Source organism: Myotis brandtii, unplaced genomic scaffold (assembly GCF_000412655.1).
Source record: "Myotis brandtii unplaced genomic scaffold, ASM41265v1 scaffold350, whole genome shotgun sequence".
Classification (NCBI taxonomy): Eukaryota; Metazoa; Chordata; class Mammalia; order Chiroptera; family Vespertilionidae; genus Myotis; species Myotis brandtii.
The window spans coordinates 896,033-920,736 of NW_005363468.1; the positions used below are offsets into that span (position 1 = coordinate 896,033).

General features: G+C 34.1%; 1 protein-coding gene across 1 annotated transcript in view; it reads left to right on the forward strand.

The window, feature by feature from the left end:
• The window catches only part of MYCBP2 (MYC binding protein 2, E3 ubiquitin protein ligase), a 300,054-nt gene that overhangs the window by 170,595 nt on the left and 104,755 nt on the right, over nt 1-24,704 (forward strand). The window contains exons 44-52 of the mRNA XM_014544063.1: nt 448-673; nt 2,096-2,214; nt 2,804-2,891; nt 5,619-5,671; nt 7,768-7,940; nt 10,453-10,597; nt 13,699-13,914; nt 18,325-18,380; nt 21,562-21,677. Of these exons, the coding sequence (XP_014399549.1) occupies nt 448-673; nt 2,096-2,214; nt 2,804-2,891; nt 5,619-5,671; nt 7,768-7,940; nt 10,453-10,597; nt 13,699-13,914; nt 18,325-18,380; nt 21,562-21,677 (1,192 nt within the window). The remainder of the gene's footprint in view (nt 1-447; nt 674-2,095; nt 2,215-2,803; nt 2,892-5,618; nt 5,672-7,767; nt 7,941-10,452; nt 10,598-13,698; nt 13,915-18,324; nt 18,381-21,561; nt 21,678-24,704) is intronic.

Genomic DNA, 24,704 nt, shown 5'->3' on the forward strand with positions numbered 1-24,704 from the left:
AGATATGTATTTGTTGTTCATAATTTTTATCTTTACCTTTTTCTTCTTCTTCCTCTTCTTAAAGAATACCTTTCAGCATTTCATATTACACTGGTTTGGTGGTGATGAACTCCTTTAGTTTTGCTTTTTCTTATCTGAGAAGCTCTTTATCTGACCTTCAATTCTGAATGATAGCTTTGCTGGGTAAATAATCTTGGTTGTAGATTCTATGTAATGTCAACCAAATATTAGGTAGAGATCAATAAGTATTGCAAGTGGGAACAGTTTATATTGAACATTAATAACTTGAGTTCTTATATTAATCTAATTGATTAGTTTTCTATGTAAAAATCATTTTTTAAATGTTGAAAATATCGTCTTTGAAGTATGATGTCCTGTTTTTAAGAGAGAGAGCAAAATCTAATTCTTCTTAACAAATGCAAGTGTCCTGTTGCCTTCTGACCTCAGGTGACATTTCCAGAGTGTGTACGGTGGATGACCATCGAGTTTGACCCTCAGTGTGGTACTGCACAATCAGAAGATGTCCTGCGTTTGTTGATTCCGGTCAGAACTATTCAGAATTTAGGATATGGACCAAAATTGACATCTATTCACGAAAATCTTAATTCATGGATCGAATTAAAGAAATTTTCAGGATCTTCTGGGTGGCCTACTATGGTTTTAGTGTTGCCAGGTAAGTTATATTTTTCTCTTCTGTTTAATATGGTAATATATATACATTTATGGTAATTATGATTAGTACGGATAAATCATTAAAAATGTTTACTTAAGTTTTAAAAGAATTTCTTCAAGTCCTACTATGTATCTAGATTACAGGGGAAAAGTAAGGAAAAATGGATAAGGAGTGGCATATCATGACCAAGTTTTAGAAGAGAGAATGTTAGCTTGATTGGAGCAGAGACTTAATATTGAGGGGGTGCAGTTTATAATTGAGATCAAACTATAGACAAAGTGGATTAGATCTTTTTTCCCAGTAGGTGTCCTGTTGCCTGCTGACCTCAGGTGACATTACTCAAGAACTTACTAGAATTCCTTTCTTTCAAAAAATTGGTGAACCATGTAGCCTACAAAGCTATTGTTTTGTTTTTTTAATATTTTTATTGATTTCAGAGAGGAAAGAAGAGGAAGAGAGAGATAGAAACATCAATGATGAGAGAGAATCATTGACTGGCTGCCTCCTGCATCCTCCACAGTGGCGATCAAATCTGCAACCCTGCATGTGCCCTGGCCAGGAATCAAACTGTCACCTCCTGGTTCATAGGTTGGCATTCAACCCCTGGGCAAAGCCATCACTTGTAGTCCTTAAAATGTATGAGTGTGTGTGTGTGTGTGTGTGTGAGAGAGAGAGAGAGAGAGAGAGAGAGAGAGAGAGAGAGAGAAGAACCTTTGTTATTGTTATTGCTGGTGTTTTTCTTTAAAAGAAAGTTTGTTTTTAAAAGTATATGTAATCTATTGTGTTTTTAACCAGCTAACTATAACTACTCGTATAATCCCTCAAACTAATAACCAGTTTGAATTCAGAAGCTTTTTTTCTTCTAGTCAGACCTGTTTTGTTTGTGAAGACATCCGAGTAAGTCAAATGCCAGGGTATTGAATAACTCACTTTAGTAATTGACAGATAATTGATTGCTCGTGTAACTTAAAGGTAGGATGTTTGATTAAGGAGAATTTGATCATAAAGAAAAATAACAGTTCACTTGGGTGGTTCCATTATTTCTAGGGTTGTTTTAGCACAGGTTTATTCAAGTAAATACAGGAACCCTTCCAAAATGACTAGGTTTTTAGAATCTGATTGGTATTGCTACCAATCCTGGGATAGATAAAAGATACAAGTTGAGCCCAACCAGTGTGGCTCAGTGGTTGAGCATCGACCTATGAACAAGGAGCTCACAGTTTGATTCCCATTCAGGGTACAGGCCTGAGTTGGGGCTTGATCCCCAATAGGGGGAGAGCAGGAGGCAACCGGTCAATGATTCTCATCATTGATGTTTCTCTCTCTCCCTCTCCCTTCCTCTCTGAAATCAATAAAAAAATATATTTTAAGAAGGTAAAAGTTGTTTCAGATTTTGAATTCAATGTTACCTTTTTTTCTTAGGAAATGAGGCCCTTTTTTCATTGGAGACTGCATCAGATTATGTGAAAGATGACAAAGCTTCTTTCTATGGTTTCAAATGTTTTGCAATTGGGTATGAATTTAGCCCTGGACCTGATGAGGTAAGAATGAATTATCTCATTCTGTTAACGAAGATTATGTTTCTGCGGCTGCTATTGACTTAAATTTATTTGTTGCCTATATTTAAGAAGTCTGAAGTGTATTTTAAGCTAGATTATATACTTTAAAATAGTTTTGTATTCTGTGCAGTAATCTGTTTTTGCTACTTTTAATACATGAAGAGATTGGAGTCTGTGCAACATGACTCAGCCTTTGACAACTTAGTATAGTTGCACCTGTTCCAAACTAGCTCAGGTGTTTATACCTTTTTGAGTAAATAATTGAACTTGTTAGTAACTCTTCTAAATGTTTTAATTCATACAGTAAAATATAATCAAGGTGAAAAATGATTATGTTTCCTCAAAGAAAACGAAAAATTCTTTGGATGATGAACCTGTGGGCCCAAACTTTATAACCAGCATAACACATAAAATTTAACCTCTTTCACTCTTAATTTAACCATTAGCTAGCTAATGACATGCTTCCTTCCAGTTTCAAAAGTTATGCTGAATGCAAGTCACATTTGTTGATTATCCACATTATATTTCAAACATTTTTTAAAACAGCTGATACGTTTTTGCAATTCTACAGGGAGTCATTCAGTTGGAAAAAGAATTAGCCAACCTTGGTGGGGTTTGTGCAGCAGCTTTGATGAAAAAGGATCTAGCACTTCCTATTGGTAAGTCTAGTCAAATACTAGGTGTTTGTTTATGATTTTTTTAATTTTAGGAATAGAATATGAGTATTATAGAACATTCTGAAAATTGATAAATAGATTAGCAAATGACTTTTATAGTCACACACACTCATGAGCAATAACTGCATAATATATTGATAGTTTGGGATTTTTAAAATGGAGTGTAGAGACTGAGGCGTATTCTCTAGTCCAGTGATGGCGAACCTATGACATGCGTGTTAGAGGTGACACGCGAACTCATTTTTTTTTGGTTGATTTTTCTTTGTTAAATGGCATTTAAGGATATAAAATACATATCAAAAATATAAGTCTTTGTTTTACTATGGTTGCAAATATCAAAAAATTTCTATATGTGACACGGCACCAGAGTTAAGTTAGGGTTTTTCAAAATGCTGACACTCCGAGCTCAAAAGGTTCGCCATCACTGCTCTAGTCTTTTAAATAAATACACTCACACACACACACACACACACACACACACAAACATACACCACATCCTCCCTCATCCACATACATGCTTTGTGCCAGGCACTGGTTTAGGCACTAGATACATAGTATGAAACCAAAAGTTTGAGATATTTTTTAAATATTCTAGTGGACATACCAAGTGGACAATTGGAACTCGTCTGGAGTTCAGGGAACAAGTCAATGCAAATGTCATTTAAACATAGTTGATACTTAAACACATGGGGCCATATGAAAGATGATTAGGAAGAGAATGCAAATGAGAAAGATAAGAGCCCAGGATCAAAGCTGGGACTTTCCAAAACTTCAGAGGTAGACGGAATAGAAAAAAGAAACTGCAAAAAAGATTGGGAAGGAACAGTAGCCAGTGTGGTGGGAGTGAAATCCAGAGAGTGGGATTTTCTAAGCTGCTGAGAAGTCAATTAAAATCTTCCCTTGATTGATAAACTTGCTGCGTATATACTCAGTAAGAAATATATCATTAAGCCCTGGCCCGTGTGGCTCAGTTGGTTGGGCATTGTCCTGTCACTGAAGAGTTGCTGGTTTGATTCCAGATTAGGGCATATGCCTGGGTTGCAGGCTCAATCCAAGTAGGGGGCATGCAGGAAGCAGCTGATCAATATTTCGCTCTTGCATCAGTGTTTTTCTCTCTCCTCCACCCCTCTCCTTTACTCTCTCTAAAAATAAAAATAATTATTTTTTTAAAAGAAATGTATCAGGCAAATGAGAAAGAGAGAGATAAGCCCTTTTAAAGTTCAGTGAGAGAATAGAAAGTCAGGAAGGGGAGTCAGGCTGAACATGGATAGCTCTTTGGAAGAGTTTTCATGTGAGCAGAACAGAGAAATGAGGCCGTGGCAGAAATGGTACCTCCTTCTAAGGTGCAAATATGTATGATATGTAAGTAGACTTAAAATCAAGGTGGCAAAGACAAAAATAAAGTTAAAAATATTTACTAATTCTATGATGTTTATACATAGATTAGCATTTTATCTCATAGTATTTGGGGAATAAAAGGTATTATTATTTGATTTCCCTAGTGCTCATCTCCAAAAGTTTATATGTATCTCTTCCATCAGGGACTACCCTTCCTACTTGATCCTTCCTTTCTTCCCTTCACTTTCTCTACTTTCGTCTTCTCTGTTTCCTTTCTCCTTCAGCTCCCTTGTTCCTACTTAATATTGATATATATGTGAGGAAATGAGAAATCTTATATTCTATTCATATGAGGAAAATGAGTACAATGTCTTTGGAGACTATGTGTCAATAACTTCAGATTTTACATGCTTATAGTTTTTGATGTAGCAATTTTTTATACATACTTGTACAAGTGCTCAAAAATATATGTTGTAAGATAGATTAATGTAACAATACTGGTGATTGTACTATGTCTAAGTAATCAAAATGCGTATCGTTGGAAACTGGTTAAGTAAGTAATGTTATAGCCATGCATTGAAATGTATGCAGCTGTTAAAAAACAACAAAAAAGTATGTCCTAACCAAGAAAGATGTCCAAATTATATTAACCGAGAAAAGCAAGTTGAAGGGTCCCATTTTTGTCAACATTATCTTATATATGTTATTTATTATATATATGTAAGTTGACACATACATATATACATTTATTATTTGCAACAAAATCTCTATATCAATACATAAGAAACTGTTGATACTATTTATGTTTGGGAGGGGGCTAGTAGCAGAATTATTCTGTACCTTAATATAATTTGAATATTTTCCTTTAAACATGTATTACTTCAGTAGTAATAATATATACATTATACTATCAAAGAAAATTCAATAAATAAAATATGTTCTATATTAAGCAATAAAAGAGAAAATGACTAGAGGATGCAATCACTATCTCTGTTTTCCTGCAAGTTACTATTGTTTACTAAAAGTATATCTCTTTTATAAGACAACCAAAATAAAAAGGCTCAGATTCTGAATAATTAGTTTCCTTATATTTTTTTGTAAAAAAGTAAGTACTCAAAATTACAAATTTATATGCATAAATATAGTGTAAATCTTTTATACATCACTCAATGAATGCATTTTGAGTATTATTTTGAGAATTATAGCTTGTATTCACACTGAAAATTTAAAATGTAAACCACTGAGATTTATCCAGAATGATAATAGTTCTTTTCATTCTGGGATATTAGAATTGTGAACAAAGTATAAAGAATGCAAAAGACTGAAAAATTAAGTATTGCTTTATTTTAGTAAAACTTTTTATTTATACAGCAGGTAATGAATTAGAGGAAGATCTTGAAATTCTTGAAGAGGCTGCATTACAGGTATTGCCCCAAACATTGTATGGATAAATTTTGTACATTAATTTAAAACCAATATATTCACTTAGATCAACCCTATTTTTCTTGAACATAGGACTCATTCATTAAATACTTCATGCTATTCATTGGCAGTTATAAAGATAAATAACTTATAATTTTCCCCTGTAATGGGAGAGACTATGTGAGCCCTCGCTTTACTGCATGATGGGTTTAATTCCGCAGTGAGACATAAATCCTTTGGGAGAAAGAAGCTCTCCCACGTGCCAAGGGGCTCAGGGAAGGCATTGCAGAGCTGTGGGCATGTGAAATGGGTCCTGAAAGTTTTATTAACCACTTAGAAAAGGGGGAAATGAGGTGTTGGTAATTTAAATAACATCTGCAGAACACTCTCAAATTTACAGTATCTTTATCTATTTTTGCAGTTTTACTTTGAGGTCAGTATTATCTCTTGTACTTTACAATTACAATAACTGAAGTTCAGAAAGTTATACAACTTGTCTAAGAATTCAGCTAATTGGGAAAAAGAGCCTAGCATTTAGGTCTTCTAATACCTACAACTAGTGGTTAGTTATATTGTATTTCCTGAGATAAACTTATCACAGCAGTAATAATAAAAACAAACATTTATTTGATCTTAATTTTATCAAGTACTATTTCAAACATTTTGCATATTTTTAACTCATTTAGCCTTCAACAACCATATGAATTACATTATCTCCATTTACAGAGAAGAAAACTGAAGCAGGGAGAACTTAAATAATTTTTAGGCATCACACAGCTAATGAGCAACTGGGCTAGAGTTTGACCTCTGGCAATTTGGTGATAAAGTGCATAACCTTGATCACTATGCTTTAATCACAGAGAGTCATGGTGTCCTCATAATGTTAAAAAAAAATAGCTTTTTAAAAAAAGGAGTTAAATCTTAGTATATTAATATACAAAAATAAAAATTAATTTAATAAAAATTTAATAAACACAGTATTCTAGTTAAGGAGAACCATCAAAGAGTTCATATATTATTCATCATTATAGGGATTATTATTTATAAAATGTCATTTAGGCCAGATATAAATAGATCTTTATTGTACTGTGGTTCAACAACAACAAAAAATGATGTCCAAAATTGCCCACCTTTGACGCATATAAAGTAGTTGTGATGGTGGTCTAACGTATTAAACAACTTCTACTTCTTAGGCAAAGCAGTGTGCATTTTATTTGTGTTATTTAATTTAACTTTTATAATAACCACAAAAAAGAGATATTATTTGGTCACCAGTTTATAAATTTTATAGATTTAGGAAGGTCTATAACTTGTTAGCTCACGAGCTCACAGCTATAACTTGTCCAGAGCCAGGATTCAAACTCAAGTCTGTTTGATTTTAAAGATTATGATTTTTGAAATTGCATAGATTTTAGAATGCATAAGTTAACATTGTATAAATTAGATAGTACTGGAAGTATAATCCTTTTCCATGAAAAATGTTTTGTTTTGAAATTTATAGTATAGTCATTCAAAAATTTCTAGAGTTTTCAGCATTGAAAGCAGGTCTTCCCAAAACATAGGCTTGCTTGTCAGATAGGTGAGAACTAAATTTTCAGTTTTATCTGCCTCTTTTTTCTTTACTTCAGTCAGGCTTAGACAGACTGCTGCAATTTATATGCCACCACAGTAAAGCTTCCATCCACTTTTTGCCCAAGTCTAGACCGTGGTACCCACCCATCCATGACAGCAGACACAACCTACACATGATAGCTGCCAATAATGGGGAGACAAAAAGAAAGAGACTTCCACAGCTGCCTACAGGAGGGAGCCATGGCCGTGACAAATGGGGATGTAGCATGTAGAGGGCTAGAATGGAAGGAGGAGATAACACCATTTCAACTGACATGCAGAGCTCATAAGTCACTTTTTTGTGGAAGGAGATTGAAAGTATTTTTTCATATTTTTTCCTCATGGAAGATGTCTACTTTATAGGCTAAAGGAATACGGGGAGAAAATGATTTCCCCAAAAAGGCCTAGCAAAATTTGTTTGCAAGTTCAAAAATTCATGTATTTAAAGTTTTATATTTTAAAATAAATGTTCTCTTTTATCCAACAGGTGTGCAAAACCCATTCTGGTATTCTTGGAAAGGGGTTAGCTCTTTCTCATTCACCAACTATATTAGAGGCACTTGAAGGAAACTTACCACTACAAATCCAAAGCAATGAACAGTCCTTCCTGGATGATTTTATTGCTTGTGTTCCTGGCTCAAGTGGTGGAAGGCTTGCAAGGTAATACACTTTAAGTACTACGATTACTTTCTTTCAGGGCTTGTCTCAGTTGAAAGGGGAATCATTAGGATGTAAAAATGCTACCTAAAATAGTCATATTTTTGTGTTTTGAACCTATTGAAACATAAAATGGTAGTTAATATTTCAAAATATTTTTTAAATATATGATAGTTCTTAGTTGATTATCTTAAAGTTTCATACATGAACTTTTATTTTAAAAATATGTGGAATATGTGGTGTAATTGAGAAGTGTTGTGTTTTGGATAGTGACATTTAATAATTCACTAAACTAAGTTTATCACTATATTTTATTTTAATGATTTTTTTTCAAATCTACACCTAATAGAAGTATAAACTTATAATTAAAATCAAATCATTTGAGATTGTAGAGTTCTCATTTGTTTTTGTTTTTTAAGCTAAAGAAAAAAATATTTTTCAGTATGGAAACCTAACTTAATTCTGATTTTAACTTTTGTGGGGAAGCACGGGGCTTGGTTGGAAAGTTTGTAGGGAGGAATCTCCGAAAGGTCGAGGGCCCCTAGGGCAGTGATGGCGAACCTATGACACGCGTGTCAGAGGTGACACGCGAACTCATTTTTTTGGTTGATTTTTCTTTGTTAAATGGCATTTAAATATATAAAATAAATATCAAAAATATAAGTCTTCGTTTTACTATGGTTGCAAATATCAAAAAATTTCTATATGTGACACGGCACCAGAGTTAAGTTAGGGTTTTTCAAAATGCTGACACACCGAGCTCTAAAGGTTCGCTATCACTGCTCTAGGGGGACCTTGCCGAAGGCGGTAGCCCCTGCCTTGCCTTTTCCAAACAAGTCTGAGCCCCTGGGTGTTTTACTGGAATCTTTGTTTCATCTTTAGATGTTCTTGCTTAAAGGACACTGCAGATATATGTGTTTTCTCAAGGATGCTTACCCAGCTGATAGTACCTAGAAGTTAATTTTAGTTTAAGCTGTTGTTACAATAAAAGCCTAAGGAGGCAGGTGAACAGGGCTGTTTGGTTTCTCAAGCCAAGCAGTTCCTTAGTCCTCTCTTTCACAGAAACGTGTGTCAGAGTAATCATTCATCCGTTGCTCAGGGTCTGCCTGTCAGCCCCGGCAAGGAGGCTCTGGCTCTTGGCAATCCCCATGGAACTGGGCATTGGCAAGTTTACAAGGATATATTGGGACGTCTGTACTTGGTAAGGCCAGGGGGCAATTAACAGCAGGTTAATCATAGTCTACTCACTTATTTACTTAGTCATTATTTGATGAAGTCAATAACTTTTGGATGGATTTTTAATCCCTGTGAGGCACCTACGATGTGAAGGTGACAATAGGTAATTAACAAGGCAACAGGTGACAAATGACAGTGACCTTACAAGGAGGAGAAAGTCCTGTCCCCAATCTCTTGGTTTCATAAACAGAGAAAATATTTTGAGAAAGTTAGAACCAGTGATATAGAAGATGCCAAGAGAGAACATCACTTTGTAAACCTCATTGTGACTGATGCAGCTTTAGAAAACGCAAACTTTTATCATCTTTGTGGCATTATTAGAACTAGAGAATCAAGACTAAAGAACTATAAGCTGTTGCCCTTTGTGTTGGAAGCAATCAGACTACTCTAGTCACTCTCTCAGAGAGGTACAAGGGCCAATCTGAAGCTAGTGATGTGGATATTTAGGAAGAGGGCTGTGATAATAAACCCTAGCTCACAGGGATTGATGCCAAGGTAGCTCAAATTTAGGGAGAACCAAGCACCTGCTTGGGAAGGCAAAGCAAGGAGACACATGAGAGACCCCCAGTCCTGGAGCTCAGGATGTCCATGGCTTAGATTCTCTCCTCCTCTGGCCTTCGCTGGAAGCAGTGTCCTGAATGGCCTGTTGATGGCAGCAAGTCTGGTGGGCTTGCCTGCTTTGCAGTCTCAGAATATTGCATGGATGAGACAGCAGTTGCCAAGTCAGACTCCAGGGGTAGAGTGGCTTAGGAGGTTTCCTATAGAAAGGCCACTAACCAGGCAAGCCATCAGGAGGCCACAGGAGAACCAGCTTGTATTTTGCCAAGAACCATTTATCTGTGCCTTAGTCCATCATGGCTGAATAGCTAATCTGTGCCTGATGCCAGAAGATTACACATCTGCCTCAGATTAAATCCCAGGTGGGGGGTATAAGGCATTTACCCTTCCCAGAAAGTTGCTGCCAGGTAGTAATGAAAAAGTAGTTTCAGGATTTCCAAAATAAAACAGCTTATTTGAAAAATTTTTGATAGAGAAATGATAGATTTGCAGTGCAGGTCACACTATAAAGTGGCTGTAAATCCCCTGGGGATCTTGTTTAAATGCAGATTCTGGCTCAGCATGTCTGGGGCAGGCCTGACATGCTACACTTTAACAAGCTCCCAAAGTGATGCTGCTACTAGTGATCCCAGGCCACTGCTGGCTTAATTTCAGGTTAATCATTGAAGATATTGATGAATTTTTTATTTGTTTGTTTGCTTGTTTTTTTCATTACTGCTAGGTGGCTTCAGCCAGATTCCTATGCAGATCCTCAGAAAACATCTTTGATCCTGAATAAGGATGATATTCGTTGTGGTTGGCCTACCACCATAACTGTTCAAACAAAAGACCAGTATGGGGATGTGGTGCATGTTCCCAATATGAAGGTAATTATATCAAAATTAAAGTAGTGGACATCTATGCACTGATTGTGACTAATAAAATTTTAGAAATAGTAAGTGTCTAGAAGCCATTTGCCAGACCTTCTTTACATATATGTAATGGAGGAAGCAAAAAAAAATTTTGTTTATATTATTAGCATCTGATTTTCCAAGTTATATGTTTTTTTTGTTTTTTACATTTTGCTGAGTGCTATCGTGATGCAAAGGAAGGATAAAAGAAGTGTCCATAATAAAGAGTGCCAAGCACATAGAAGGAAGGCCCTCAATGCATAGTGATAGAATTAATCAAAAAAAGAAGACATTGTAAAATTTTATGTGTGTATATATATATTTTTTTAATATATTTTATTGATTTTTTACATAGAGGAAGGGAGAGGGATAGACAGTTAGAAACATCGATCTGCCTCCTGCACACCTCCCACTGGGGATGTGCCCGCAACTGAGGTACATGCCCTTGACCAGAATCAAACCTGGGGCCCCTCAGTCCGCAGGCTGATGCTCTATCCACTGAACCAAACCGGTCAGGGCTGTATATATTTTTTAAAACTCAAATACATTCTGCATTCTGTGCTGTTGAATAAACATTGAAAATATAATAGTGATACTTATTAAATAAATTAGAAATAAATGAATTTGGATTGTAAAAGAATGAAGAATGTAAATAATCATGTGCTGTATTGATGAATATAGTTCTTTGGATACCTTTTCCCCAAGACATTAATTAATAAAGACATTTAGACTATATCTTAATGTATAAAGTTAAGTCCTTTGTGATATAATCTATTAATGTAAATATCTCATTTTAAACTTTTATTATATTTCTGAGAAAAATCAATATTGAATGAAAATTTGTATAGGCAAACCCCAGCTGCCCCCACACCTCACTCAAAGTTACTGTATTACAAAGTGATTTGATTGTTTGGAGTTTAGCGTTTATCAGTCCACAAAATCCCTGTTAATTACATAGCAGATAATTTTACCTCAATATTACTTTTAGTAGAACTATTACAACTACTTGGTATATTCTTTGATTTATATCACAAAGAAGTACAATGCCAGTGGAACCTTTTACCTGACTCATAGTAAAAAAGACAAGAGCCATATGGTTCACATGTATCAAGACCAATAAGTAAACCTGTATGGGAAAGTATTTAAACCTGATACTAAACAAAAATCAGGCTTTACCAGTGTCTTTTAAAGTTTTGACAATGACTCACACCATTAGGATTTGCACCAGGTCCCAAACATATATATAGGATGGAATATTATATGCTCTTATTTATATACAACATATATAATACATATTTACACAATATGTTGCACTATGGTTGTTTTCTATTTGATTTTTTTATGGAAGGTAATGCCCCATCAAAATGATTTTATAGCCATTGTGAATTACTCTGTGGAATGGAAAAAGAAAATTATAAGGGAAAAAATTGCAAAGAGAAAAAAATAATTCAGATAGTGACACAGACACACAAAAAAGATGCTTGGGGAAAGAATTTTTATCAAAATACAATACACATTAATATATTGAGGGGAGAATGTATTATTCACTGATGAATTTCTCACCTAAGTGTATGTAGTGAGTTGTTAAAATCCAGTCTTTGAGCCCACAATAAGTTCCTTATTTGTATGACTACATTGTAATAACATTTTCCAGGTCAGCATAACATTTTAATGTTCATATTGTTATGCGTATAGTATTTTTTTCGTTGTATTTTTTTATGTTTCCTCCTTTGCACCTTTTATTGTATTTTATTCCATTTTGGTATCTGGGTTATTTATATCTTACATTTCAAAGTCAGACTTTATGCTTTTATCTTTTGCTTTCTTTCTTTTTGGTTTCTTTTTTTGCCCACATGATCTATGTATCTTTCTGGATTCCCTTTTTTTTCTCCTACTCTGTCCTCCTTTATACTAAACTTCTCATTCATTATACTCAAAATCCATATCAGATTTATCTCTAATTTGGAAGCCATATCTAGGAAATTTCTGTAAATACTATTTAGGAAAAGTGATTTCCATACCTATTGATGTTTAATTTATCAATATATCGTCATATTAGCTGAAAAATGCGTTTTTAGTTTTAGCAGCACATGAAGTTTTAGGAACATTTTAGACTTACCAAAATTATTGAAGGATCCTTACATAATAATAGCCAGTTTTTGAAACATAAAAATTTGTAGCTAATATTTCAGTGAGATCTGAAATGCTTTTTTAAGCAGCAACTGTTTGTTATTTAGTGAACAAAAAAGTCACATTGGAAATAAAGAATAACAAAAATTCTTTAAAGGAAGCACAGTTTGTAAAAGAAAGCAGAGTACTTATCATTCTATAATATCTTAATACTTAGTGTGCAAAAGTGTTCAGTGGTTTACTTCAAGGTTAATGGACAAATACACTTCTAATGTTAATTTATTTAGGGTGAATATAGTTGTTTAAAACAATATTAAATCAAAATAGCATATATAAAAAGTAGCTATAATTTAAAATCAAATATTTTGAAATATGAAGCTTTTTCTTTTTAAAAAAGTTTAAAGCTTTTAATGGTGGCCATGTATATATGAGTTTAAGAAGTATACTATATATCTTTAAACTTCTGTTTTAATTTTAGATGGATTTTTTTATATTTTTAGGGCATTATGTCAGTTCAAATACTGATCTGCTTGGGTGTTTTTTGCTACCTTCCAAACCACTGATTCAATCCTCTGCTTCATCCTCTACACTGTTGATTCTCTGTAATGTATTCTTCATTTCAGTTATTGCAGTCTTAATTTCTCATTTTTATAGGTGGCTCATTTTTACGGTTTTTATCTTCATTGTTATGTTTCTTATCTCTTTGTTGAAGTTCTCACTTAATTCATCTACTCTTTCACTAAATTCATTCAGCATCCTTATAATCAGGGTTTTGAACTCTGCATCTCATCTGGCAGTTGAATAAGCCTTTGACAGGAATGCCCAAGATGGACCAATGATAACATATTTATAAAACTATGAGTCCATAATTATAAATTGCTTCTTTTCATATGTCACAGACAATTATATAATATAATATTTGGTTTTTTTTATAATATCATGGTTAGGTGGAAGTGAAAGCTGTTCCTGTTTCTCAGAAAAAAACATCTTTACAACAAGAGCAAGTAAAGAAACCTCAAAGGATTCCTGGCAGTCCTGCCATAACAGCTGTATCTTCTAATACTGACAAGACTTTTGGTGGATTGGCATCACCAAAGCTAGATGTTTCATATGAACCAATGATAGTGAAGGAGGCCCGATATATTGCCATAACAATGATGAAGGTAATTTATTTTTCTTATCAGAAAAATTTTATTCCTTACCAATTATTCACTTAGTAAACATTTCAGTCATTCAAATTCAGACATAAAATTATAGGACTATAGAGCTGTTGGTAGTTGGAAAACTTGTAACATATTGTTGAGGATGGTGTTATTTTTCTTCAAAGAGGGTTTTCATTTGTTTTTGGAAGACATCTAGAAGGGATTGCCAATAATAGATCAAATTGATTCAATCAGAGATTGAAATGGTTGAAAATTATATTTCAGTTCCTACAGAAGTACTTGTTTGTTTTTAATTTACCATTGCTCTTAGGACATAGCCCTTCAGAGATTCAGTTTACCTAACCAGCCCCCTTCAATTTTGGAATTCTCCCAAATGCCACCTTCATCTCTGTTGGTTTCTTCAGGCTTTTTAGCCTCCTGATATCTTCAGACAGATTTTTAAAAAATATTTTGTCCAGCTTTTTAATTCTCTTCAGAGGCAGCTTTAGTCTAAATTACCAACATGTTATTAATTAAAGCAGAAATTGTTATCATTAATTGAAGCCGAAACTGGTAATTTTGCCATTATTAGAATGAAGTGGTAAGCCATTCAAGGCTTTCATTTAGAGGAATGGCATAATTAGGTTTGTGTTTTATAAAGATCGTGGTGGATTATAGAGAATGTAATTGGGTAGATGATCAAGAGTCATGGTTTAGTTTAAGTCTCTTTAGGAGACTCTTGATTTAGTCTTTTGAGATATGCTGATGCCTTGGACTACAGAGTTGTCAAAATAGATTCCAGAGATATTTAGACTCAATGGGAATGGTGGCTAATGGGGTTGGAGTAAAAAGAAAGAGATAGGAAATAAAAAATGAAGTTAACATTTTGAGCTTCAGCAGTGAAATTGATAATCTAGGAGGATAGGCGTCTTTTGGTTGAGGAAAATAATAGTTATGGATGTGATGAGTTTTAGATATCTCTGAAATAACCATATGAAAACATATATAAAAGGAAGTTGGATAGAAACCTGGAATGATCACAGTCTGACCACAAGAACAGAATTTGAGGACAGTTAGCACTTGAACTCCTCATGAAGATAGATATCTACTTTCATGAGTGAAAAGAGAAGTTCCCGGACAGGATCCTGAGAAAAACCAGTACAGTGATTCTCAAATTTTGTCTACATCATATAAATGAATAAATAGTTTAAGAAAACAAACTTTTGTCTATATCAGAATAATCTGAAGCACCTATTTAAAAGAAAAAGATCTTTCATTCATCCAAAGATTTAGATCCATTAAATCTAGAGAGAGGTTCAAGAATTTGCTAAAAATCATATTCAGAGTGTTTCAAGTTTAAAACCTAAACTTTGAGAAATATTGATTTACAAGATAGATAAGAAAAAGAAAGAAGGAAAAGAAAAAAACACACACAAACATTGATAAGAATACCAGCCAAGGAGCTAAGACATAAACTAGTACCAACAATTACTATTGCCACTTTTACCACCACTTTACATATGGTAATTCATTTACCCCTCATAAGAACCCTATAGATTTTGTTTTCATTCCCATTTTACATATGTGGAAACTGAAGCATGGAGAGGTTAAATAACATCTACGGCTAGGAGTCTGACTCCAGATTTAATTTTCCTACCTGACCCTAACTGCCTTATGGCATGTTTTGAAAGTCAAGGAAAGAATCCTGCAGGAGTGAAGTTTTGAAAAGGATCTAGCAACAATGAATTCATCAATGTTCTTGGCAAGTAGCAGTTTTACAGGCATAGTGGATTGATGAAGAGGAAGTGAAGATAGCTAAAGGCAAAATGAGTATAGTTTTTTAAGATGTCTGGTTATAAAAAGAAACAGGAAACAGAATTGAGTGAAAACTTTTGAGACTGGGATTGAATATAGAAAGATAAGTTTTAATACTGATGAGGAGAAAATTGAAAGGAATGAAACCATGAAGACAGTCTGGGAGAGATTAAAAAAAAATAGAGTTTAGGTGGAGAGATTAGCCTTAAATAGAAGGAATATTGCCTCTTTTCTTCAATCAGGAAATAGAATTAATACAGATCCTAGTAAATCTGGAGGTTGTGCAGTAATTTATAATTACTTATAATAGTAATTGTTTTTTAGGTGGGAGAGGGAAGTAAGGAATCTTAGGGTCAGGAATTTGAAACAAAGGGAAAAAATGAAATAGTCATTGTGGAGAATTAAGGAGAACTGATTTGAAAGATTTTCAGTCATCCTTGAAGAATCATTTGAAATTGAAGATCTACAGTGCAGTGTAAGTCATATAAACATGGGTAATATAATTATGGGATTGATTCAGAATTGAATATTGTCAGCTAATTCAACACATGAATAGTGAGAGAAGGGAGTTGAGCACATGGTGGTTAAAGAAAGCAACAGCGACCTTAAACGACACACTAGATCTGATGGAGTTAATTGATATTTACAGAACATTTAATCCCAAAGCAGCGGAATATACATTCTTCTCAAGTGCACATGGAACATTCTGAAAAAAAAAAATAAGTATTAACAGATTCAAGAAGATTGAAATCATCTCAAGCATGTTCTCAGATCACAATGTCTTGAAACCAGAAATCAACTACAATAAAAAAAAACCCACTTCAAACACATGGAGGCTAAATAGCATTTTATTAAACAATGAATGGGTTACCAATAAAGAAATAAAAAATTACCTGGAAGCAAATGAAAATGAGCACACAACAACCCCAAATCTATGGGACATAGTGAAAGCAGTCCTGAGAGGAAGTTCATAGCATTATAGGCCTACCTTGAGAAGCAAGAAATATCTCAAACAATCTACCCCTAAAAAGAACTGATAAAAGAACAAGAAATGCTCAGAGTAAGCAGAAGGAAGGACGTAATAAAGATCAGACTGGATATAAATGACATAGAGACTAAAAAACAATACAAAAGATCGGTGCAACCAGGAGCTGGTTCTTTGAAAAGATAAATAAGATTGATGAACCTTTAACCATATTCATCAAAAAAAAAAATAGAGAGAGGACTAAATAAATGAAGTCAGAAATGAAACAAGAGAAGTAACACCTGACATAGAAATACAAAGGATTGTAGGAAAGTATCATACAACTATATGCCAACAAATTAGACAACCTGGGCAAAATGGACAAATTCCTAGAAACATACAGTCTTTCAAAACTGAATCAGGATGATTCAGAAAACCTGAGGAAGCCAATTTAAAAAAGCAGTAAACAAAAAACTCCCAGCAAACTAAAGTCCTGGACCAGATGGCTTCACAGGCAAATTTTACCAAACATTCAGAGAAGAACTAACATCTCCCCTTCTCAAATATTGCAAAAAATTCAAGAGGAGGGAAGACTTCCAAGCTCTTTTTACGAGACCAGCATTATCCTAATTTCAAAACCAGATAAAGTCACTACAAAGAAAGAAAATTATAGTCCAATATCCTTGATGAACATACATGCTAAAATCCTCAACAAAATATAAGCAAATTGGATCCAGCAATACATTAAAAAGATTATATACCATGATCAAGTGGGATTTATTCTGGGGTGCAAAGTTAGTACAATATTCACAAATTAGTAAATATATATGGAACCAAAAAAGACCCCAACTATTCCAGTATATTAACTGTTCCGTCATTTTCACATTCTCCTGTTGATGGACATTTAAGTTGTTTCTAGTTTTTTTCACTATTATAAACTGTACTGAAATAAACATCCTTGTATATGTTTCCTTTTCTATGTGTACAAGAGGTTTTTTTTTTTTCTCAAAGATATATCTAGAGGTAGGATTGCTGGATTATAGGGCATGGCTGTCTTCAGCTATATCAAATATGATCAAAATTTATACTCCACTAGCATTGTATAAAAGTACTAGGAACTTAATATTCTCATCAGCATATGATTCTTACCAACACAGTTTGATCACTGTAATATGATTATTTTGTTGTTTTAATTCACATTTCCTTCATTCCCAGTCTAGTTGAATCAGATTTCTTCTTCACTGACATATCTTTACACACTTTTCATTTATGTTTCTCTTTTTTGTATTCATTTATTTTTTTATATATTAATGATACATATCACATTTTAGTTATGTGAATTACAAATCTCCTTCTTCCAAGGGAAAGCTTATCTTTGCCCTTTCTTTATAGTGTCTTTGTTTTAGAGAAATTTAAATTTTAATGTACTCAGATTTCTTCTAAATTTGTAGGTGCTGTTATTTTTACATTTGGGTCTTAAACACACCTAGAATTTATTTTTGTAAATTGTGTGATGTAGCTAATTGAGGTTTTACTTTTTCACTTATGCAGATAACCATTTCTCTCAGCACCATTTGTTGGATGTTCTATCACTGAATTAAACAAGAATGTTCCTAATGATTTTGTGATTCTTACTGGTCTCTTTCTTAAAGGTTTATGAAAACTACTCATTTGAAGAACTACGTTTTGCATCACCAACTCCTAAGAGGTAAGGATCCTTTCCTCCACACATATCCAAAACATGTGTTGTCAACTGGATTTCAACTTTATTTTCCACAAATAAATATAGCATTTTTAAAGTTTTTCCGTAGAGATCTACTAAAAATTGTATAATGTGTAGATTATCAGCTACAGTACTGCTAATATGTTACATAATTATTAAGGTAATAGAGAACAAATAATATCTATACAGTTAATGTGCTATAGAATTGTACACCTGAAACATATAATTTTGTTAACCAGTGTCGCCCCAATAAATTCAATTTCAAAAATAAATATAAATTAAGAAAGAAAGAAAAAAAGGAATGTAAAAAAAATCTCATGAATAATTTTTAATATTGATTACCTATGGAAATTTTTTTGATATATTGGGTTAAATGAAATATATCACTAAAATTTAAAAAAGAATAATATCTAAAAGATATAATTTGGCTCGTTGAGGGCTAAGTGTTGTTCTTTTTTCTGTTTTTGCTTCCTTCTCTCCATCTGATGAGCTGCAGAGCACTTAGTGTTTTTTTTATTATGAAGTCTTAATTTTTCAGCCCCTGATTAATTCTGTTAACACCAGATTTAAGCATATATTTTTACCTACTGTTTTAGTTGGTGGTTAGGAGAAATACTTTTTAAAATAGATGCTTGGGGGGGTGGAAATTTAGATGGATTATACTTTAAAGACCACCTCCATAGAATTTAGAAAAAGGTCTAAAGTGAGTCTGAAAAAGTATAATTATATGTTTTATTGTATCATATCACATGACTTACCAGGAATTAGCAGGTTACTATGACTTCCTTTTGATGTATGCACAGTAGAGTTTTAATGCATAGTCTAGAGAGTTTTTTGTCAAAATAGCCCAAGTTTTGAGAATGTATCTTTGTCTAGAAATAGGGAAGTAGTATTTTTTTCTCTGGTGTATTTTAGTTACAAAATGTCTATACTGTGGAAGTATATGCTTTTTATGAAATAAATATTAACTGTATATACGTATATAGCATGTTAAATAAGAACTGATTGACCATTTGCTAGTAAATAAGTTTTCATATGCATTGTGCATTTTAAACCTAATTAAAATAGTATTTTATCTAAGTAAATACATTTATTCATCAAATACTGTTAAGCATCTGCTCTGTGAAATACACTGGTAGAGGCCATGGCATATATTTCTGAACAAGATAGACAAGGTACTGGCTGGTTCTCATAGCGTTTATGTTGCTGTAGAGAAGCAAACTATGAATAAGTAACCAAAATAGTAATAATAAATAAGGTTACTTAATAGTGAGGGGGTTGGGGAAAGTTCATTCTAGGCAATGAAAAAATTGGTGAATGAAGCTTTTGATGTGTTTGAGGAACAGAAACATAATGTGGCCGGGAAATAGTGAGCAAGAGAAAATGATAGAAGATGACACTAGAGAACCTATATGATGGCCATATTATATAGAAACTGGTAGGCTATTTTAAGGAGTTGACTTCTTTCCTAAGTGAATATATTTGGAGGGTTTTAAGCAGGGGAATTATATAATCTGATTTATAGTTCTAAAAGATTATTCTGGCTACTTTCTGGAGAATGAATTATAGGGGATCAAGAGTGGGAACAGAGAGATTAGTTTGACTATTAAGGAGTGGAATGGAACTGAAGAAATGGGTGGATTTGGGATATACTTAGAAGGCAAAGCCAATAGCCTTGCTGCTAGACTAGAAATAGGGGATGAAGGAAAGAGAAGAATAAAGAATGATTATAGACTTCTTCAGCTTTAGCAGCAGTATAGCGTATTTGCTGTAAAGGGGTCAGCCAACTTTGGCCTGCAGACTAATTCGGACCTGTTTTTTAAAATAAAGTTGTATTGGATACAGCCTTACTCATTAGCTTAAATTTTGTCTATGGCTTCTTTCCCACTATGTAGTAATTGTGACAGACTATTTAGCATAGTAGATTAAAGTATTATTACAGAAAATGCTTTTGACCCCTGGTATAGATTATCATGATTTTTACGAGGATCAAAAAGCCTCAGAAATTAACAAGTGTTTTTTATTCTGTTTTGTTTTGTTAGGTGGTAGGATGAGTAGGAAATAAGAGTCCTTAGGATATATTGCAGTTGAGATGCCAGGATGCCTCTTAGTTTTCTAAGTAGGGGTATTTCCAGAGCAACTGGAAATAATCAGTTTGGAATTCAGGGGACAAATAATTTTGGAGTCATCTATATAGAGATGGCATTTAAAACTGAGTAATAGGTGAATGATCAACTAGAGAGATGCTATTCAAAGGGAGGGGAAAAAAAAAGACCTAGACCAAAATCTTGGGACATTCCATAGTTAAAGGGTGGTCAAGAGAGAGAGAGCCAACAAGACACTTAGAATGGTCAGTGAGATTAGAGGAACCAGGAGCAAAAAGCAGGCATTTCAGGAAATTAAAAGTTGTCAGCCATCAAGTATTACTGAGAGATTGGTGAAGACGAAGAAAACAACTGTTTAAATTGGTGGTGTGATAATAACTTTGCCATAAGCAATTGCAGTGAAGTGTTGGGAACAAAAGCCTAGTTAGGATAAATTGTGGAAGAGAATTGGAGATGAGGAAATGAACATGGTGATTATAGACAATTGTTTAGGTAAGTTTTGATATAAATGGAAAAAAAGAGATAAGACTTTTATTTGAAAGGGCTGTATATCAAGAAGTAGTTAGAATAAGAGATTCTGAGGTTTCTTTGTATAGAAATAAAAGAGAAATAGAAATGATCCAGTAAAGTGAGAGAAATTGATGATGAATGAGAGAGAGCAAGGTAATTGTAGCATGGAAGTGCTGAGGGAATGAGATTCACAGCACAAGTGAGGGGCTGACTTTGAATAAGACCCAGGATACTTCTTCCATTGTAACAAGATAGAAGGTAGAGGAAAGTAGGTTTATTAATCTTATTGCAACTTTGAGGTTGTATCTCTAGCTTCTGCTTATCACTGAAGAAAGTGATGTCATGATCAACAGAGGAGGTTTGAAGTGAGAAAGAAAAAAATGAAATCAGTCATTTTGGAGAGTAGGAAAACATACTATGGCGGAACAGTAAGATTGTCCTTTATTGTAATAATTCAATCAGAAATTAAATGTTTGCTGATATATTTTAATGATATTGTCAGCTGTTTAACTAAAAGTAAATTTTTCAATATTCATCATATTTCTTTTCAGACCCAGTGAGAATATGTTGATCCGTGTCAATAATGATGGCACTTATTGTGCAAATTGGACTCCAGGGGCTATTGGACTCTACACTATTCATGTTACCATTGATGGCATTGAAATAGGTAATTTTTTTGAAATAGGTATTTTTTTAAAGTTATGAGTTACTAAGTCCAAAGAACTAGAATCAAAATTATCTTTCTGTTCTATTTTGCTCTTTAACTTGTATCATAGACATGGACAAATGTTATAACTTATTTGGGGCTTTGTTTTCTCCTTTATAATGAGTAGCGAATTAGTATATTCATAAGGTCTTAAAATTTTGTAATAATTTATGATGTCATTATAGCCCTCATGATTCCTTCCCTTCATTCCCTGATGTGACTGATTAGGTATGATATCCTTCAAGCTGCTATATAACTGTGCACATACCTTGCATCCACCTCATGGTATATGTCTTCCTTTCCTGTCTTCCTTTCCTGTCTGTGATCCATTCATCTTTGGATCTCCCAATCTAGCTCAGTGCCTGGCACATAATGGCTGCCTGATAAATACTTGTTGCATGAATGAATTTTCTTTATCAACTACTAACTTGGGATAGTTTACTGCTTTTACTTTGGATATTAATCTTTTTTATTTTTTTTAACTATCCATATAATAGGATAACAGTAGAACAAGAAAACTCTAATAAGTGTCTGTCAATATGAATTCCTTGTGGCACTATCTTTCCTGATGCTCCTTAAGAAAAAGGGCTCCTATGATCAGGTGGATTTAGAAAACCTCGTGTACTGTGGTCTCAGCTTAGACACTCATACCATGCACATTCACACATTAGAGATTCCAAGAAGTTCTGAAATTAAGAATCTTGTCTCAGATGGAAAAAGTCAAGAACCACATGAGTTCACTGATATATAGGATATAAAACTGAAAGCAACAAATGAACAGACAAAATAATTATAAATAAGAACGTATAGACAGAGATAGCAGTATGGTCATTATCAAAGGGGATGAGGGCTAGTAGAAGAGTGTAAAGGGGGAAAACATGTGATAGAAGAAAACTTGACTTTGGGGTGGAGAACACACAATACGCTATACAAATGATGTATTATAGAATTGTATGCTTGAAAACTATATAATTTTATTAACCAATCTCACTCCAGTAGATTTAATAAAAAAATTTTTTTAAAGAATATTTGTTTAATCCTTACATGAAACCCTTGAATGTGAGGAAAAGGGAGACAGGTAGAGATAAAAATAATCCTGATTAACATTCCACCAGGATATCCTTTGGGAAACTAGTACAAGTAGTTTGTTTTTACAGTGAAGGTAAAGGGGTACTTTACATTGATGTAACTATAAGGAATATACATTAATGAGATATCTGTAGAATCAGATATCTCAAATTCATCTATCTCATTCCAAAGACCTTTATCCTCAGCCTTTGTTACACTCTCCTTTATTTCAACATATCCATAAAGCCTTAATTCAGCAAACTTTTTGGTTCTGAGCTGTACAAACTGTCAGTAGACTGGGGCCTTATTTGAGCATAGAAAAGGGCAGATATTAGAATGATCTTTAATAATAAAAGCGTAATATGCTAATTAGACCGGATGTCCTTCTGGATGTCCTTCTTTCTGGACAAAGGCACAGTGGGCTGGGGCCACGGCAGAGGCAGCAGAGGCCCCCAGCCACAGTGGCGGCGGCGGGCAGGGGCCGAGGCCAAGGCACTTGCACAAATTTTGTGCATCGGGCCTCTAGTTATAATAATAATAGCTAACATTTATTGAGCGCTTAATATATGTCCAACCTTATATATTTTAAATAATTTCATTCTCACGACAGCATAGTCAGGTAGGTGCTGTTCTTGCACAGAGAATCACATAGCAGCAGATGTGGGTACAAACAAGACAGTCTAATGTATGCACTCCAGTTCTTAACCATCATACTGTGTTACACCTTAGTGATAGAGGTGATTGCTATAGATAATGAGTCACACTCTGATCTGATGTTGCGAGATAATGTTTAATCATGCAAGGGTTTCTTTTTCTTTTTAATTTTTTCATTATGATTTCTTTCTGTTTTGGGGGGGAGAGGGCTCATAATTTATTTTTTTTTTTTTTACTGTTTAAAGTATAAAAATAGTAGTACATATGTCTCCTTTTTTCCCCTATTTACCTCCCTCTGGCTCCCGTCACATGCCCTCACCCCCCTAGTGTCTGTGTCCATTGGATATGCTTATATGCATGCATACAAGCTTTTTGGTTGATCTTTTACGCCCCCACCCCCAACTCTCTCCTGCCTTCCCGCTGAAGTTTGACAGTCTGTTCAATGCTTCTTTGTCTCTGTATCTATTTTTGGTCATCGGTTTATGATGTTCTTTATATTCCACAAATGATTGAGATCATGTGATATTTATCTTTCTCTGACTGGCTTATTTCGCTTAGCATAATGCTCTTCAGTTCCATCCATGCTGTTGCAAATGGTAAGAATTCCTTCTTTTTACCGCAGCGTAGTATTCCATTCTGTAGATGTACCACAGTTTTCTAATCCATTCATCTGCTGATGGGCACTTAGGCTGTTTCCAGATCTTAGCTATGGTAAATTGTGCTGCTATGAACACGGGGGGCATATATCCTTTCTGATTTCTTGGAATATATCCCTAGAAATGGGATTACTGGGTCAAATGGAAGTTCCATTTTTAATTTTTTGAGGAAACTCCATACTGTTTTCCTCAGTGGCTGCACCAGTCTACATTCCCACTAGCAGTGCAAGAGGGTTCCTTTTTCTCCACATCCTCTCCAGCACTTGTCGTTTGTGGATTTCTTGATGATAGCCATTCTGACAGATGTGAGATGTACCTCATTGTTGTTTTGATTTGCATCTCTCAGATGATTAGTAACTTTCATATGTCTCGGCCTTCTGTATGTCTTCTTTCGAAAAGTGTCTATTTAGGTCAGTGGTTCTCAATCTTCCTAATGCCGCGACCCTTTAATACAGTTCCTCATGTTGTGGTGACCCCCAATTTCATTGTTACAAATTGAACATAATTAAAGTATAGTGATTAATCACAAAAACAATATGTAATTATATATGTGTTTTCCGATGGTCTTAGGCGACCCCTGTGAAAGGGTCGTTCGACCCCCAAAGGGGTC